The sequence below is a fragment of the Pseudogymnoascus destructans genome (genome assembly GCF_001641265.1).
Source record: "Pseudogymnoascus destructans isolate 20631-21 unplaced genomic scaffold scaffold_19, whole genome shotgun sequence".
Lineage (NCBI taxonomy): Eukaryota > Fungi > Ascomycota > Leotiomycetes > Thelebolales > Thelebolaceae > Pseudogymnoascus > Pseudogymnoascus destructans.
This window is the reverse complement of record NW_020167538.1, coordinates 682,502-699,164: the sequence shown is the minus strand read 5'-3', so window position 1 is coordinate 699,164 and position 16,663 is coordinate 682,502. Positions and strand designations below refer to the sequence as shown.

The window sequence follows — 16,663 nt, the reverse complement described above, 5'->3', positions numbered from 1 at the left end:
ATTTCGACGGAACTCGAAGCTGTAATCACAATGGCAAACACCTCGGCGTCACCAGGTACGCATGTCGCAGCTCACCTCTTGTCCCTTGCCCATCCTCCAACAACTGTCTCCCGCATCTTCACTGAGAAAGTCAAGCTCCGACCCTTGCATCTCAAGCCGGGTGAAAACCCCACGCCCTCTGGTCGCGCCTATCGACGCACACTACGCCTACAAGCTGCATCGAAGCTTAAGAAGAAGCGCAAGCCACAGCCATTGAGTGCGGCCGAGAAGCGCGCAACAGCACTACACTCGATTCCCAGCGACCAACAGAAATATGCGATCTTCGAACCGCTCCACCAGCTATGGACTGGATACATTAATGAAATATTGGGATCGGGCAGGCCAATTTCTGGACCAGTAGCTGCCAAGCTTGCCAGTGCTGATTATCATGGCGCACTTGTCCAGGTATCACGAAGCCGTTGCACAAGCCGTGTCGGTGTGAAAGGTATCGTCGTCAAGGATACCAAGTTTACATTCGAAATTATCACCGAAGGAGACGAGTTGAAGGTTCTGCCAAAAGAGCACACAGTTTTCAGGTTCGAGGTTCGAGACGACGCAGAAGCGGAAGAATCAAAAGATACGCAACTGGATCAGGCAGCAAAAAAGAGCTTGGTCTTCGAGTTACATGGGGATCAGTTCCAACATCGCGCCGTAGACAGGGCGAACAAGAAGTTTAAGCAACACTTCTTACCAGATCTTTGAGAATATTGTTTTGTTGAATAGGGATATTAAACAATACCTCCGGGCATCCAGAATACCAGCCGTATATATCGAGCGGTAGCTCTATAAACTGGCGGGGCCATTGGGAGCGATGGAGCGAATCCACAAGGCGGTTACTCTCAGTAGTGTAAAAATGAAGACATCGTGGAGGTCAGTGTCTGAAGCAAGGCCGTATGTATGCGGTTCTGCCAAGCTGAACACCATGTGGCTAAGAAGATGGTGGCAGGCGGTCGCATCACCCGGGGATTGGGTTTGATATTTATACATGTCGATGACCTCCTACATTCGCGGTATCTAAAAGTTACCCAGCGGTTGGGATTCATAGGTCTATCCTATTGTAGAGAACAAGAGAAGCGCTCAGCCGGATAGTAAGAAGCTCGGTGTATATTCTGGACCTGGTCTCATGCCTCCAAATCTCCCCATAATGCAAGGCATTGGAGCGCAATAAATAAATGCTTAAATATTTGGGGGGTAATGAAGAATATATTTGCTGCAGTTCTATATGTGTCAGCTTTGGAAATATTGTGATGTAGAATGTAAATTTTAAATAGGACTGTTTATGTTAATTTTAAGCCTAGGCCATAAGCCGGGCCATAATATTGCTCACAAGTCAATAAATGCAATTAAATTCGACAGACAACACTTGAAACCCGTGCTTAAGCCGTTACCCTTAAACACTATGGCTACAGCTTCGAGAATATCGAAAAATTGACCAGCATCAAGAAGAAACAGCTCCAGTACATAATCAGCGAGGCTAAGAAACGCGGGTACAACCCAGAAGTCAGCCCGACACTCAAAGACGAGTATTTCCACGACGGCGGCTAACGAAGCTTTCAAAGGAGCAAATAGAGCCTTTAGTCGCTGTATCAAAACCGATTGAAGGGGTGCCGAGGAAGACGAATGCGATAACTGGCCCAGGAATTTAGGGTCTCAACTCGAACTATCCGTTGGTTTAAAGTGATGAAAGGAGAGTATAAGAAACCTATATACCGACCACAGCGAACAGATTCCCTTGCGACTGATTCTGAAGCCCAGAGTGAAGAGGAAGGTGATGTTGACAACGTCAAGCACACACAGCTGACCAAACCACCTTCGGCAACTCACTGTTGGATCAGTTGCAGGCGGCGACTGGTGAAGAATACGCAACACCAAATTCACCCCCAGCTACTTCAAATTAGCCGTCGCTACAGCCGTAGCTGCACATAATTGAATGTCATCCCTGCTGATGAGCTGTATTTAACCAAGTGGATGCCTAGTTCTCGGCAAAGGGCCTACGCTGACCAGGAGCATACGGCGTTCCTGGTTTTGGATTTAATACGATCAAGTCGGTCTTAGGGTGAATCGGGGCTATTTTGGCACCCACGGACGTTCAAATGACGAGGAAACTTCCATGGCTCCAAACAGACACCAATCAAGATAGCTCAAGCTCCCGGAATACTACTTCATCACGCCCCAGAAGGCCGAGACCCATATTGGATAGTTCAGACATAGAACAGCCGCCAGGGAGACAGAATCGCAGGGGGGCGGGGTCAAGAGCTGCAGGTAAGCATTATTATAGAATCCTACTGAACAAAATGCTAATAAGCATAGCACGTGAAGTATCTGCTACACCAAATGAACCGCCCGAAGAAAGGTATGTCGTATCATGTGGCTACATTTATCTTACAACTGGTCTAAAATTCATTACAGTTTCATGATCGATGGATTTAACAATGATGACCGGTATCGTATGGTCGAAGACGAATTCCTGGACGTAGCAAAGGAGTTTACCCAGCATCTCCATGCCGCAGAGTACCAGCGTATGAAAAATAGCGCAAAGGCCCAGGATGCAGCTACTATCAATGCAATTTCTAGGCCGGTAACTACGAAGATGGGAGGCGAAACACGTCGAAAAGTCGAAAGCATAGCTAGGGCGAAGAAGCAAGCTGATGCCATCAAAGATATCCATGGAGATCAACCTCGGGATGAGGACGATTCAGATGAAAGCCAGGGGCCTTGGCTTGGTACAGCCCTTCATGGGCTCATGGAAAAACCGAGGGCATCCGCCGTTCCACTGACTGAGATTTCGGGATTCCACAGCACTACGAAGGCAGCTGCGGGCTACAAAGGGTCTACGGTTGGGCGAATGGAAACCTACGATATGCCAGATCCAGGGGAGTCTGAATTGGCGAAGCCTGCCTCAGTAAAATCTACTGAAGAGGAAGGGGAAACAGAAACCGAAGATGATGACGATGACCTTGCTGCTGCCCCTGTGGCTACTAATACAAGTTCTTATATCAAAAATGAGTCGATTGAAAGGAGAAATACAATCTCCGAGCCTGGGGAAGCAGGAGAATCAGAATTACTAAAGAGCGAAACGTTTGAACCGTCGTCATATAATCAAGGGGAGCCCACTTCTGACGGCCGCACAATGTCATCAGAAAGCATGGCCCGTATTGCTCGAAGTAGAGAACAGGCCAGAATAAGACGAATGCAAGAAGAGAAGGATACCAAGGACGCCAAGTATATGCCCAAGTTCCTATAATACATCACTTTTAAAAGTCATCCATGCGTTTGCTCACGTGGCGTTGACAGGATCTGGGCAGAGTCATTTCTGAAGTGAATTCTCCAAATATCATCAGCCAAGAGACCCAAGACCAAATATCATGAGTCTTAAAACCAACAGAAATATTTGGCGACATAGTGTACAAATCGACAGAGATTTGAATAGGGTTGGTTGATAAGCTATTGCCACCTTGGTGCCCCTCGGCTACCGTGCATAATCAACAATCGCGGGGCAAACTCTTGACTGGAACTTTTTGTTATCCTTTAACAAACACCACCACACTCGAAACTCTCGAGAAATACAAATCAACATCACAAGCAAATTCACCTGGGCCTTTCAAGATGGCGTCCATGGATTTAGATGCGCCGATTTCTATCGCGCCCTCCGCGCGTGCCCTCCAGACAGCCGCAACGTAAGTCCCTGAACTTTTCCTCACCATGTGAATAATTTATACCGACGCAACTAGTATTTTGTGCTGTAACTGTGGTGCACCCATCGACGGAGCAGCGTCGGCGAATGCATTATGTTACGACTGTGTCAAACTTACTATGGATGTCTCCGGAGGCATCCAAAGAGAGGCCACCCTTCATTTCTGCAGAGATTGCGAGAGATGGTTACTTCCTCCCACCAGTTATATTGTGGCCGCGCCTGAATCGAGAGAATTATTGGCTCTGTGCCTGAAAAAGCTTCGAGGTCTTCACAAGGTCCGAATTATAGATGCAAGCTTTATCTGGACGGAACCCCATTCTCGCAGAATCAAGATCAAGCTCACTATTCAAGACTCCGTCTCCGAGGGCGTTGTCCTACAACAGTCATTCGAGATCGAATATGTGGTGGCATACCAACAGTGCCCCGACTGTGCCAAGTCATACACAGCAAATACTTGGAGAGCATGTGTACAGGTTAGACAGAAGGTGCCGCACAAGCGTACTTTCCTCTACCTAGAGCAACTTATCCTCAAGCACGGAGCCCACAAAGATTCCATCAATATCAAAGAAGTCAAGGATGGTCTGGATTTCTACTTTGCGGCAAGAAACCAGGCAACTGCCTTTGTCGACTTCCTCACATCCGTCGCCCCAGTTAAGAGCAAGAAGTCTCAAGAACTCATTTCCATGGATATCCATACGTCAACAAAGTCATATAAGTTCTCGTATTCCATCGAATTAGTTCCCATCTGCAAAGATGACTTGGTAGCACTGCCTATCAAGCTGGCACATCAAATCGGAAACATGAACCCGATAGCACTATGTTACCGTGTTGGAACCGCCATCAACCTCCTCGACCCAAGCACTCTCCAGACTCATGATGTCAGCACCCCTATCTACTGGCGTGCACCATTTTCGTGCCTTGCGGACGTAAAGGAGCTTGTCGAGTTTGTTGTCCTGGATATCGATTTGGTAGGCGTGGAGAAGGGTCGCTGGGCGCTTGCAGAGGCAACCATTGCCAGAGCGTCGGACCTGGGCCACAATGACAAGACGTTTTTCGCAAGAACACATCTTGGTAACGTCCTTCACCCCGGTGATTCAGTTATGGGATATGTCCTCAGCGAGTCGAATTTCAACAACCCTCAATACGATGCGTTGGAGAACTCGTCTACATATTCATCATACATCCCAGATGTCATGTTAGTGAAGAAGTTCTACGCCAGAAAGAAGAAGCCAAAGAACCGTAACTGGCGTCTCAAGCGCATGAATAAGGAGGAGGGTGACTTGTTGCCCAAGAAGGGTGACCAGGAGAAGATGGATAAGGATTACGAGATGTTCTTGCGTGATGTTGAGGAAGATACTGAGCTCAGACAAACTCTTGCTCTTTACAAGGCCCAGCAAGCACAGAAGGAGGTAGATGCTATGAGCATGACGGAGACAAGTGATGGAGAGGAGGATAACACGCCGCAAATAGACATGGATGAGCTTCTCGACGAGTTCGATGACCTGAAGGTTAACGATGCCGGTGGGAGTTAGATTCGAGGTCTTAGGTTCGGAATCTGGGCATATATCTCCTGACACATGAGATCATGCGTAGTAGCAGTTTGTGTCCCGACACATCCTGTCTACTCCTCTTCCATTGTCAATGTGGAGTGAAACAACACGACGCATCCGCCTGGCATTGCTTCGCTTTCAACCAAACTACGAACCTTCCATCAGCCAGGTGATGGTTCGAATAGCGTGCCAGGGCCGGAAGAGCACTCGGGGGAACGGGAGTTTGGGCGTTTTGAGCATTGCGAGAGTGGGTTAACGTGACATGACAAGGAAAAGTGTTGTTTTAGTTAGTCGCCAATAACAGTGACTTCAATACGTCCTACTTCAAAGATTGGTCCCAGTGAAATGCCTCGCACGCACATGCCTAGTGATTAAGTATATGTTCAATAAATCGTTAACTGTAAGCTACCTGCCTGCTTCTTAGAAAATCTTGCTCAACACCTGCTTCACGCTCTCCGACTGATCAGTCGCCTTCCTCTTCGTCACAGCCTGCGTCTGCTTAAACTGCCTCGCCCTCTCCCCCCCCTTCCTCACCTTCTCCACCTTCGCACTCTCTCCAGCGAGTATACCCTCCCCCTCCTTCGCCCTCCTTGCCGCCTTCTTCGCCTCCATCCCCTCCAACATCTTCGCCCTCTCCACATTCTGCACAAACTCCTTATTCTCCTTCGTCGTCTTACTAATCTCCGCCCTCATCCTACTCGCCCTCTCCGCATTCTCCGCCGCGATCTGCTGCGTCAGGTTGTTCCACTTGAAGCCCCTCAGGTACAGCAAATTCCACACATCATCGTGGTAGTACGTCCCCTTCTTCCCGCCGATAATCTGCGTATTGAGCAGTTCGCACGCCTTCTTCGCGTCGGACTTGCTGACGAACTCTACCCAACCGTCGGTGAATGAGCGTTTCTTGTTCCCCCCATTCCGCACGCGACGGGTGTGCGACGTCGGGTCCTCGGGCGTCATGAAGATGCGGTTTATGTCGCCGAAGGGCTCGAGGAGGGAGCGAAGTTTCTGTGGCTTCATGAAGGGCGGGATACGGGAGAGGTAGACGACGCCGGAGCGCTTGACGGCTGCTTCGGTCGCGACGAGGTTCTTTTTGCTGAGGAGTTTGGGGGTGCCGGGTAGATCTCCGGACTTTCGTAGGCGCTTTGATTTTTCCTCCGGTTTGTCGTCTGGTGTGGTAGTAGCATCGTCGTATTCTTCGTTTAGGATGCTGGGTTTGGTAGTCTCGTCGGCGGAGGCATCGTCGAAGTCGTCTTCGTCGTCGCTGGCGTCGCTGTCGACTTTGAATCTCTTCTGCCCTCTCTCTCCTTTCCTCAAATCTTCCGCTTCGGAATTATATCCCTCACTCCCCCTATCATCATCGCTCTCACCCGCCTCGAGGAATTCGTTGTGCTTCCTTGTTGTCATTATCGCTGTGCTTTCTTAAACGGATTGAAGTCGCATTAATTCTCGCCCATTAATTCTTGTCCTTCATGGAAATTTACTGATAGTCGGAACATCTATCGGCCCGATACACCGATAACAGTAGCAACGCCACCGCCTCCGATAAGCCCCTCATTTATGGGGACAAGCTTACACCCAAGTACGTAAACTGCAACACCCTCGTCACCATTGACTCTTCCCCTTTGTAAATACTCTTCTACCCGTAAAAAACGTAAGAGTTTACACACATCCCCACCTCCAAAATGTCCGCAGAAACCCTCACCACCATCTCACCCACCACAAACAAGGGCATCCTCACCCGGACTGGTGCAACCCCCGCCGACCTCGAGAAGATCGTCGATGTATCCGCTGAGCGCTTCAAGACGTGGAGCAAAACTCCCTTCTCGGAGCGCCAGGCAATCGTCAAGAAGGCGCTAGAGATCCTGGTTTCGAAGAAAGATGAATACGCCAAAGAACTCACGGAGCAAATGGGCCGTCCCATCGCCTATACGGGTGTCGAAGTGACGACAGCAGCGAAGCGGGGGGATTACCTCCTCAAGATCTCGGAATCAGCACTCGAAGACACACCGGGGGAGGCGGAGAAGGGGTTTACTAGATATATCAAGAAAGTCCCCATCGGTCCAGTTCTCATACTCTTCGCTTGGAACGTACGTCACCCCCCTCCCCACCCCCCCCCCCATCCATCCATCTCCAGGCAAGAAGCTAACCCGGGAAACCAACAGTACCCCTACCTAATCCTCATCAACTCCCTCATCCCCGCCCTCCTCGCCGGGAACACCGTGATCCTCAAGCCCAGCCCCCAAACCCCCACCATCGTCGAGAACCTGTCCTCCATCTTCACCCTCGCCGGGCTCCCCGAGGGCGTAATCCAATTCTTCCACTCCGGCACCCCCCTCACCATCGACACCATCGTCAAGAACCCCAAGGTCGCCTTAATAGCCTTCACCGGCTCCGTAGCAGGCGGTTTGGCAGTCCAGAAAGCTGCTGCGGACCGCGTGGTACCCGTCGGCCTCGAGCTTGGGGGGAAAGACGCGGCGTATGTGCGTTCCGACGTGGACGTGGCGTGGGCGGCGGAGGAGATTGTGGATGGTGCAGTGTTTAACTCCGGGCAGAGCTGTTGTAGTATCGAGCGGGTGTATGTCGATTCTTCGATCCATGATAAGTTTGTGGAGGAAGTGCAGAGGGTACTTGGGGGATACAAGTTGGGTGATCCGTTTGATCCCTCTACGCATGTTGGGCCGGTGATTTCGAAGCGCTCGAAGATTGCGATTGAGGGACATATTAGCGATGCTGTGGCAGCGGGGGCGAGGAATGTTACACCCGCCAATGCGTCGTTCACTTCTCCGCCCGCAGATGGGAATTTCGTCGCTCCTACGCTGTTAGTTGACGTGGATCACAGCATGGCCGTTATGACGGAAGAGACATTCGGCCCCGTCATCCCCGTCATGTCCGTCTCCTCCGACGCCGAAGCAGTGAAGTTGATGAACGACAGTGAGTTCGGGCTCACCGCCTCTATCTGGACGGCCGATACGAAGAAAGGTGCTGAGTTGGCGGAGTTGGTAGAGGCGGGGACGGTGTTTGTGAATCGCTGCGACTTTCCGAGTCCGGATCTGGCGTGGACGGGGTGGAAGAATAGTGGGAGGGGGGTGACGCTTAGTAAGTATGGGTTTGAGCAGTTTGTGAGGCTGAAGAGCTTGCATTTGAAGGATTATCCGAAATAGATGGATGATGTGTGTAGGTGGGTGGTAGATTTAGGGTTGGGGGGCGGGAACAATTGAGATTATTGTGAATGGATATGGATTTTTTGCTATGCTTTCTAGGCTAACATGAGACGCCTATACACCCACTCTCAAGCCTCTTCAAGCCACTTCCCATACTCGAACCCGCCCTCAACCCTCACCCCCTCCATCTCCCCTTTAACACCCAATAACTTCACCTTCCCCTCCCCCCTCGCACTCCACTCCTCCAACACCGCCTTCACCCTCTCCAACGTCTCATCACCCTCCCTAATCAACAACGCTACAGCATCATGACCACCGGCTCCTGGGACTACACCGCCTACTACGCCCTCCACCTCCCCGAGCTTATCCAACAAGGCCGTTTGCGCAGCGGGCTCGATGGGGACCCCTGATTTCTCGCCCATTTCCCGGATCAGGGCCCGGATCGCAGTGAACGCTGCACTGATCTCGTCCTCCTTCCCCGCTGACAAGGCGCGCGCGAGTTTCTCGTTGGAGGATTGGAGAGAGGTCCAGATGGGCGTAGCGTCGTCGACTTCCTTCGCCCGCCACGCAAGGACGGATTTCACCATCCCTACGGTTTGGGAGCCGCAATCGACGTCGCACATCACTAATGCGTAACCCTTTGGGATTGCAACGCTGACCTTCTCGATTTGGGTATCCCATTTCTTTTCTTCATCCTCCACCACGCTCTTCAACCTCTCCGCAAACCCAGAGGATCCTGGCCCACTCGCATCGCTGATGGTGGACAAAAGGGAAGGAGAGAAGCGGCGGTATAGACACGTCCCGTACACAGCAGCTGCAACGTCGAAACCAGACCCGATCTTCCCTTGCGCGGCGCAGTGGCAGGCTTGGCTGAGGTTGTGTTGCAGGATCTGGCTGGGGGGAGAGGGGAGGAGCTGGTGCAGGAGGGAGGAGGTTAGGGCTGTTGTGAGAGCGGCGGAGGAGCCGAGGCCGGTTTTGTTGGCGGAGGAGAGGGGGGTGGGGAAGGATGTGAATGGGGAGGGGGAAGAGGTGGTGGTGGTGGTGGGTTGGGAGTAGTAGTCGTTGTCGGCGAGGATGGTGATGGAGAGGGAGGGGAGGGTGGTGAGGGATTGGGTGGTGGTTAGGTAGGAGAGGGTGTAGGTTAGGGTTGTTTCGACGAAGGGGTTGCGGGAGGTGGAGGGACTGGGGTGGGAGGGGGGTGGTTAGTATGCGAATATAGTTTGAGGGGAGATTGAGGAGAGTGAGGAGAGTGAGGAGAGTGAGGAGAGTGAGGAGAGTGAGGAGAGTGAGGAGAGTGAGGAGAGTGAGGAGAGTGAGGAGAGTGAGGAGAGTGAGGAGAGTGAGGAGAGTGGACAACTATAAGGAGAAAAGGGGTCCACGTAAGAGCCAAAAAGATAAGGCTAGACAAAATGAAATATAATCTCATATCGTACCTCTCCAACTGCTTAACAGCCACCCCCGCACCATCTGCCAGAATGGCGGTGGAGTATCTCCATTCCGCCTCGATGAACTGCGGGCTCTTGACAACAATAAGCGGTTCGGCGCCCTCGGGCGTCACTGCGTCGTTGACGATAACATGGATGCGCGCACTGAGACCGAAGACGAGTCCCGTGTACTCTCTGTCGAGAACGAGGTATCCGCCTGCCAGCAGGACCTTACCAGGCGCCGAGACGGCGGAGTAGGATTTGCTCGAGTCGGCCATTGAGTAGGTGTCAGATAAGGAGGAGGAGACGTTGTTGATACTGGCGGCGGACTGGACTGGTATGTAGAGATATCACGGGGTGAGGGGGAGTTGAAGATCCCGTGACGAATGGTCCGAATGGGCCGAATCCGAAACGGAGGCGACGGACGGGGTTACTCGAGTAAGTTACTCGAGTAAGTTGGGGTATGGGATTTCGAGGCCGCGCGGTAACATGGGTACACTGCGCCCTTTGGAGCGGATCCGCGGCTTTCGGAAGGCGAAACTAAACGAAACTAACAGGAAACCTCAGGCTTCCACGTGCTTCTGTTGTATTTTCATGGACGGGGATCAGCCAATTGCGAGACTCACAAAAGGACGGAAGATACAGATTCGCCGGATCTGATTGTTCCAATCCAAACACTCGGGGACAGCGGGGACAACGGGGACAGCGGGGACAGCGGGGACAGCGGCTGGACAGCGGGGATAGCGGCTGGACGGCGGGATGAGAGACCAATGGCGAGCAAGAGTCGCCGGTTTGAATTCGCCACGGACCCGGCTCTTTCTCTTCGGCATGGAAAAGCATGGAAAAGTGCAAATTAGGAATTTCCTTCTCGGCGTATCAGACACACCTGACTCGTCATCTTTCCAAAACTTTCTTTTTCCCACAACTACCACCACACACACTACCAAGACTACCACATCAGCAACAACTTCAATATCGACTCCTTCCTCCGTTTTTAATCAAATCATACACTGTTCGACTCGACACTTCCAGTCGACCTTCCCAATCCCCAACCTCAAACTTATACCAAATTCACATAGCGCGTTTGTTGACGGCCACTGCTGTCAATGAACCTGCAATCCATCTCTCTCCGAATCTAATATCCGCTCCTCCCAGTCAATGAGAGGACTTCCCATCTGCTAAATGCCCATTTACTCAAATCTCTACTCCAATCTCGCACGCCAGGGGTTCGCCAAAACATTTCACCACGGATACGCCCAGTCACTCGTTGCTGCGACACACCCGTCCTCCTACCCGAACCAGCACAACCGCAGCGCGTTCGCTCGTCGCCACAACAGTGTTGGGAAGCTCCACAGCTACCGCTTCAAGAATGCTTTCCACACCAGCGTAAACGCCTCGTCGGCGCTCACCCTCCAGCAGGATGCGCGGCCAGAGAGACACAACACCAGCGATGCGGGGCTAGACGCCTACTTCGATGCCTGGAAGAAGCAGCACCCCGTCGGGGAGCCGGAGAAGGAATGGACACAATTCCAGTTCGCCAAGCGGATTGAGTGGAAGCCTTCGGTTCCAGAGGTCGAGGAGGGAACTGCAGAGGCAGTAGTCGCGAGCTATGAGAATCAGCGCCCGGGCTTGGAGAGATCCCAAAGCACGGGCGACCTTGATGGCCTCCGGAAGGCTCGCAGCGACACATTCGTTTCAGTCGAGGGATCGGGCGCCGTTACCCCGAAGGTCGCGCAGCAGATTAGAGACCTACATATCAATGGATTGGAGCAGGTTGCTTCGGGGCTCCTTACACCTCCCATGAGCCTCGAGGACTTCCGCCGTTCCCCATTGTCAACCAGCTCGGTCACGACAACCTCGGACCTCCAGTCCCAGAGCTACGCTGAGCACCTCACGAAGCTCTCTCAATCCCAGCGTTATGCCGAGATTCCCGCCGTTTTCGAGTCCATGCTTGTTGCTGGCATCAAGCCAGTTGCGGACTCGTACAACGCGCTTCTCGACGCTGCTATCCACCTGCCTGCCGAAAGGATTCAGGTGGTGCCCAAGGCTCTCGATGTCTACTCGGACATGCTTCGCCGCAAGGTGGCACCCACCACTGCCACCTACAACACCCTCATCAACCTTCTTGCCTCCAGATCTCTCGAGGTCAACGATTCCAAGAAGATGTTGGAGGAGAAGCGTGCCCGCTTCGGCGGCATGGAACAACCCGACAAGTTCATGCTTGCATCCAGCGAGATGGAGTTCGACATCTTGTCCGAAGACGACAGGCTCGATTTTGCCGTCAAGATGTTCGATATGTCCATGAGGACCAACAAGGACCGCACTTACCCAGCAGAGACATACTTCAAGCTCATTTCAGCTTGCGCTGAGGCTGTGCGTGTCAACGACATGGCGCGCTTCTACGAGGACATGGAGTCAAAGAAGGTTATTCCTTTGGCTGCCACGTTCCCATCGATGATCAAGGGATACGCAGCTTCCCGGGATCTCACCAGCGCCGTTGAGTGCTACAACGAGTACAAGGACATTGCTGTTGCAGACAACTACGGACTGGTGGAACTTACTGACCGCCAAGACGCATTTGTCTACGCTGCTGTTGTGAAGGCGTACGTCGATTCCGACAAACTTCCCGGAGCGATCCGCTTTTACGAGAAGATTGTTGAGTCATCAAGCGCAAAGAACTCTGCGGTGAAGGACATAATCGTGTCGCATGGACTTGTTCAAGGGCTGCTTGACAGCGGCGTTCACGCCGAAGCTCTTAAGTGGGCCCAATGCTTGAGCTTGGCACCCAAGGCCTCCGCTATGGGCAAGATCGCTGCTTCTGCCGCCGATGCTGGTAACAGCTCGGTTGCTCTTTCAGCGTTCGAGAACGTTCCTCTCGACAGCCAGGATGTTGCGGCTCCAGCCATGGCCCTGCTCGCTCTTAGCGTCCGCTCTGGAAACGTCGCTGAGGCCTCCAAGTACTGGCAGATTCTGTCTGCCCCTGGAATGGCCATTTCGGCTTCATTCATTGAGCCAACGGCCATGTATGCCATCAGCATGATCGGATCTGGACAGGCTGCTCTGGGACTCTCCCAGGCAGAGCAGATGTTCCAGCGCATCAGGGGATCTGCCTCTTCTCAGCCATCGATTGCGGACGAGGTGGAGGAGGGCATGCTTCTGGTGGAGCAGTTCATGGGAAGGCGCGGCATTGTTGACCCCCGTACCATCGAGCCACCTGTTGTCTACCAACAGCCGTTCCCAACCCATTTCCAGGCGCCAGTTACCAGGCCATCATTCGAGGACTCGTTTGATCCTTACGCTGCTTCTACCGACTTCAAGGGCTCGTCTCTCATCGCCGATGAGCTTGAGAGGGGACTTACCTCACGCGCGAAGGTGTCTCGCCTCAATGAGGCATTGAATAGGTTCCGCAACATTAGACGCGCTGGTCGCCACCCCCGCTACATCACTTACGCCAAGCTGATTTCGGCTGCTGCGAGAGAGGAGCGCACCAACCTAGTCCACGATATTCTCGGCATGGCTAGGTCTGATGTCCCACTCCTGACCCAGTACCCTGTTGTCAGATACGGATGGGTGTCGATTCTGGATGCCATGGTCGGTGCCTGCCTCACGCTCGGTAACCGCACTTTGGCTGCCCAGTTCCACCAGGAGCTCCTCGATATGGGCGCTGCACCGACCGCGAACACTTTCGGTCTGTACATCACCACTCTCAAGGAGTCTACCAAGACCTTCGACGAGGCTTCCGAGGCCGTGAAGATCTTCCACCGCGCCAAGTCTGAGGGCGTCGAGCCTTCTTCATTCTTGTACAATGCTCTCATTGGCAAGCTTGGAAAGGCCCGCCGCATTGACGACTGCCTCTTCTTCTTCGCCGAGATGCGCTCATTGGGCATTCGTCCCACAAGCGTCACCTACGGGACCATCGTCAACGCCCTGTGCCGCGTCAGCGACGAGAAGTTCGCCGAAGAGCTGTTCGAGGAGATGGAGTCGATGCCTAACTACAAGGCCCGCCCCGCCCCCTACAACAGCCTGATGCAGTTCTTCCTCACCACCAAGCGCGACAAGAGCAAAGTGCTCATGTACTACGAGCGCATGAAGACCAAGGGCATCCAGCCTACGAACCACACCTACAAGCTCCTCGTCGACACCCACGCCACCCTCGAGCCAATCAATATGGCCGCCGCCGAGGCCGTCCTGGACGTCATCCGCAGCACCGGACAGAAGCCCGAGGCTGTCCACTACGCATCCCTCATCCACGCTAAGGGATGCGTCCAGAACGACATCGCTGGCGCCCTCTCGGTCTTCAACTCCGTCTCCGCTGACTGCTCCATCCGCCCTCAAGCTTGCGTCTATCAGGCCCTTTTCGAAGCTCTGGTCGCTAACCACCGCGTCGCGGAAACCGAGCCGTTCTTGCAAGCCATGACTGCGCAGCGAGTCGAGATGACGCCGTATATCGCCAACACGCTCATCCACGGCTGGGCGAACGAGGGGGACTTCGCGAAGGCTAAGGCGGTCTTTGATGTCGTCGGAAGGGAGAAGCGCGAGCCTAGCACATATGAGGCTATGGCCCGTGCGTTCCTGGCTGCGGAGGATAGGCCGGGGGCGATGGCTGTTGTGCAGGAGATGCTGAGTAGGGGGTACCCGAACGCGGTGTCGGGAAAGATCCTGGAGCTCGTTGGGGGGGGGCGTGGGGAGGTGGCCTGAGTTTGGCTGCCGTGCTTCCGTTGTGCTGCTTGTATTTCCTGAGGGTGGTGCGTCCATCTTCGGGGAACACGTATCAATATTTTACCGCTTTTCATTTGTTTATTTCTGATACCCAGTGCGAGACAGTAAATAAAATCGGGAGGAAGGGGGGGGGGTGCAAAAATGGGTGTTATCTTTGTTTTTTTGGTGGTTGGCTAGCCCTTTTGGTTGAATCGAGTTGTATTTTCCTTGCGTTTTGATATCATCGATGGTGTGGTGGTTGGCGGCTGTCTTTCTGGGCGGCTTTTGCTCTGTTGCGATGTGTACCAACATAGAGCTTTGGCGTTTTTTCACACGGAAGGGGGGGGGATAAGGGGACAAACCCAAATTATTCGTGTGATAGACATTTCTCCACTCTTCGATCTAGACGGCGGGCTTTTGCGTGCGTGTGCACGGGAGCGTGGGTCTGGACTGACCTGTAGTATAGTTAGAGATAGCATATAAAAATAATCTGCCAACTTGTTGTGTTCATTGTGATTTTTGCTGTGAAGTGCCAAATAGACATAACCTGTGGCTCAGAACCTTCTCTGATAGTGTCTTGCAGTCTTTATTGAGTATGAAATGCTTCAGCGTGTGCCGCCATTTATACATATATACATTTCTATATTCTCTTCCTCTATATACCCCCCTACCACCACCCCATCTACGCCTCCTCCACAGGCTCCAAAATAATATTATCAATCAACCTCACCGCCGGCCCCCCACTCAACCCCAGATCCTCCCCCTCCCCTGCCTCCTCAACAGGCAACATCTTAAACGCACCACTGAGCACCGCGCCCCTCCCCCCCTCCACCCTCTCCAGCTCCTCCAAACTCTCTGGGTCAGCTAGCGACAGGTATCCGGTCTCAAACTTCACTCTTTGCCCTGGCAGTTTCGCCTCCTCCGCTGATTGGATACTGCGGACGTATTCCTCTGCGGGTCCCATAATCTCGTCCCTGGTTCGACAGCCCGATTTCCACCGCGCTTCGGCAATTTTCAACGTCTCGCTCAACACCGTCGCCCTCGCCCTGCGCCGGGTTCCAAGGTAGACATTCCGACTACTCATCGCCAACCCATCGCTCTCCCTCATCGTGGCACCAACGCGGACCTCGGTATCCATACAGAAATCCCTCACCATCTTCCTAATCACCACCGTCTGCTGGACATCCTTCTGTCCGAAATATACCTTCTCTGGCGTGACGATGTTGAAGAGCTTCATGCACACCGTCGCTACGCCGCGGAAAAATGTTGGGCGTTGCACGCCTTCGAGTTTTTCGCCGGCGGGGGTGATGGTCACGAAACTGCCCTTTGCGTCGACTTCTTGCCCGGGGAAGCCGGAGGGATACATCGTTTTATCAGTTGGCGCGAATACCGCCGCCACACTCCCCAGATTGCCTCCATCCTCCGCCAGTTCCCTGTCAAGGTCGCGAAGCATAGCGCAATCAGCATCCCACGTCTGCGGATAACTCGCCAAGTCCTCATGCACGCCGAATTGCGCGGGGTTGACGTAGATAGAGACCACCACCGCCGAGGTCTCGGAAGCGGCTTGCCGGATCAAAGAGAGGTGCCCGGCGTGCAGGGCGCCCATGGTGGGGACGAGCCCGATTGTGCGGTGGGCGTCGCGCTGGGTGCGGCGCCAGTGGCGGAGGGAGGGGAGGGTGCGGAAGATTTTGATGGTGGTGTTTGGGATTGTCGATGAGGAAGGGGAGGTGGGGGAGGACGGCTTGCAGGCCTGGGAGGATGGGGTGGTTGTGAGGTTGCGGGACGACATTGTGGGGAGGAATGCGGTTGGTAGTGGGCGTAGGCGGGGGAGGAGTCGGGGGATTATTGACATTGCGCGGCTCTAGGGGCCGAGTGGTTGTTGAGTTTGTGGAATTGGTAGTGTAGAGGGTTGTGCATCTGGGGAGGCCATGGTTCTTTATGCTGTTGCCTGGGGGGAAGACATGGTTGCTGTGCTCCGTTGTGCGGCGTATAATGAAGCATCATCACCACCGTGTATCCGGCAGGACTTAAAAGGTTTGGGGCGGCCGCATATGGCTTGAAGGGGTTTAGCGCTCCCGCATCCCGCATTTTCATTCT

At 53.3% G+C, this 16,663-nt stretch overlaps 8 protein-coding genes across 8 annotated transcripts; 5 read left to right on the top strand and 3 right to left on the bottom strand.

Moving 5' to 3' along the window:
* Positions 1-30: 30 nt before the first annotated feature.
* VC83_06827 (uncharacterized protein) lies at positions 31-741 on the top strand (the record flags this gene model as incomplete). The annotated part of the gene is made up of 1 exon (XM_024470415.1): positions 31-741. The coding sequence occupies one exon, from the start codon at positions 31-33 to the stop codon at positions 739-741; it is 711 nt and encodes a 236-aa protein (XP_024321588.1).
* Positions 742-2,132: 1,391 nt separating this feature from the next.
* On the top strand, positions 2,133-3,283 carry VC83_06826 (uncharacterized protein; the record flags this gene model as incomplete). Its single annotated transcript, XM_024470414.1, has 3 exons — positions 2,133-2,301; positions 2,350-2,392; positions 2,449-3,283. The coding sequence occupies 3 exons, from the start codon at positions 2,133-2,135 to the stop codon at positions 3,281-3,283; spliced, it is 1,047 nt and encodes a 348-aa protein (XP_024321589.1).
* A 362-nt stretch (positions 3,284-3,645) lies between these two features.
* Positions 3,646-5,265, top strand: NMD3 (ribosome-binding protein; the record flags this gene model as incomplete). The annotated part of the gene is made up of 2 exons (XM_024470413.1): positions 3,646-3,716; positions 3,771-5,265. 2 exons carry the CDS (start codon positions 3,646-3,648, stop codon positions 5,263-5,265), a joined length of 1,566 nt encoding a protein of 521 aa, XP_024321587.1.
* A 434-nt stretch (positions 5,266-5,699) lies between these two features.
* Positions 5,700-6,885, bottom strand: ESF2 (RNA-binding ATPase activator esf2). The gene has a single exon (XM_024470412.1). It carries the CDS (start codon positions 6,685-6,687, stop codon positions 5,704-5,706), a length of 984 nt encoding a protein of 327 aa, XP_024321553.1. The 5' UTR covers positions 6,688-6,885; the 3' UTR covers positions 5,700-5,703.
* Positions 6,886-6,965: 80 nt separating this feature from the next.
* VC83_06823 (uncharacterized protein) lies at positions 6,966-8,444 on the top strand (the record flags this gene model as incomplete). Its single annotated transcript, XM_024470411.1, has 2 exons — positions 6,966-7,370; positions 7,446-8,444. The coding sequence occupies 2 exons, from the start codon at positions 6,966-6,968 to the stop codon at positions 8,442-8,444; spliced, it is 1,404 nt and encodes a 467-aa protein (XP_024321592.1).
* A 128-nt stretch (positions 8,445-8,572) lies between these two features.
* Positions 8,573-10,146, bottom strand: ERG8 (phosphomevalonate kinase; the record flags this gene model as incomplete). The annotated part of the gene is made up of 2 exons (XM_024470410.1): positions 8,573-9,626; positions 9,878-10,146. 2 exons carry the CDS (start codon positions 10,144-10,146, stop codon positions 8,573-8,575), a joined length of 1,323 nt encoding a protein of 440 aa, XP_024321554.1.
* Positions 10,147-11,050: 904 nt separating this feature from the next.
* On the top strand, positions 11,051-14,566 carry VC83_06821 (uncharacterized protein; the record flags this gene model as incomplete). The annotated part of the gene is made up of 1 exon (XM_024470409.1): positions 11,051-14,566. The coding sequence occupies one exon, from the start codon at positions 11,051-11,053 to the stop codon at positions 14,564-14,566; it is 3,516 nt and encodes a 1,171-aa protein (XP_024321590.1).
* Positions 14,567-15,248: 682 nt separating this feature from the next.
* Positions 15,249-16,607, bottom strand: PAN6 (pantothenate synthase; the record flags this gene model as incomplete). Its single annotated transcript, XM_024470408.1, has 1 exon — positions 15,249-16,607. The coding sequence occupies exon 1, from the start codon at positions 16,416-16,418 to the stop codon at positions 15,249-15,251; it is 1,170 nt and encodes a 389-aa protein (XP_024321591.1). The 5' UTR covers positions 16,419-16,607.
* Between the last annotated feature and the right edge of the window lie 56 nt (positions 16,608-16,663).

Bases quoted from the DNA above. Each gene is read 5' to 3' on its own strand.
- ESF2 (XM_024470412.1), bottom strand. From the start codon at position 6,687: ATGACAACAAGGAAGCACAACGAATTCCTCGAGGCGGGTGAGAGCGAT.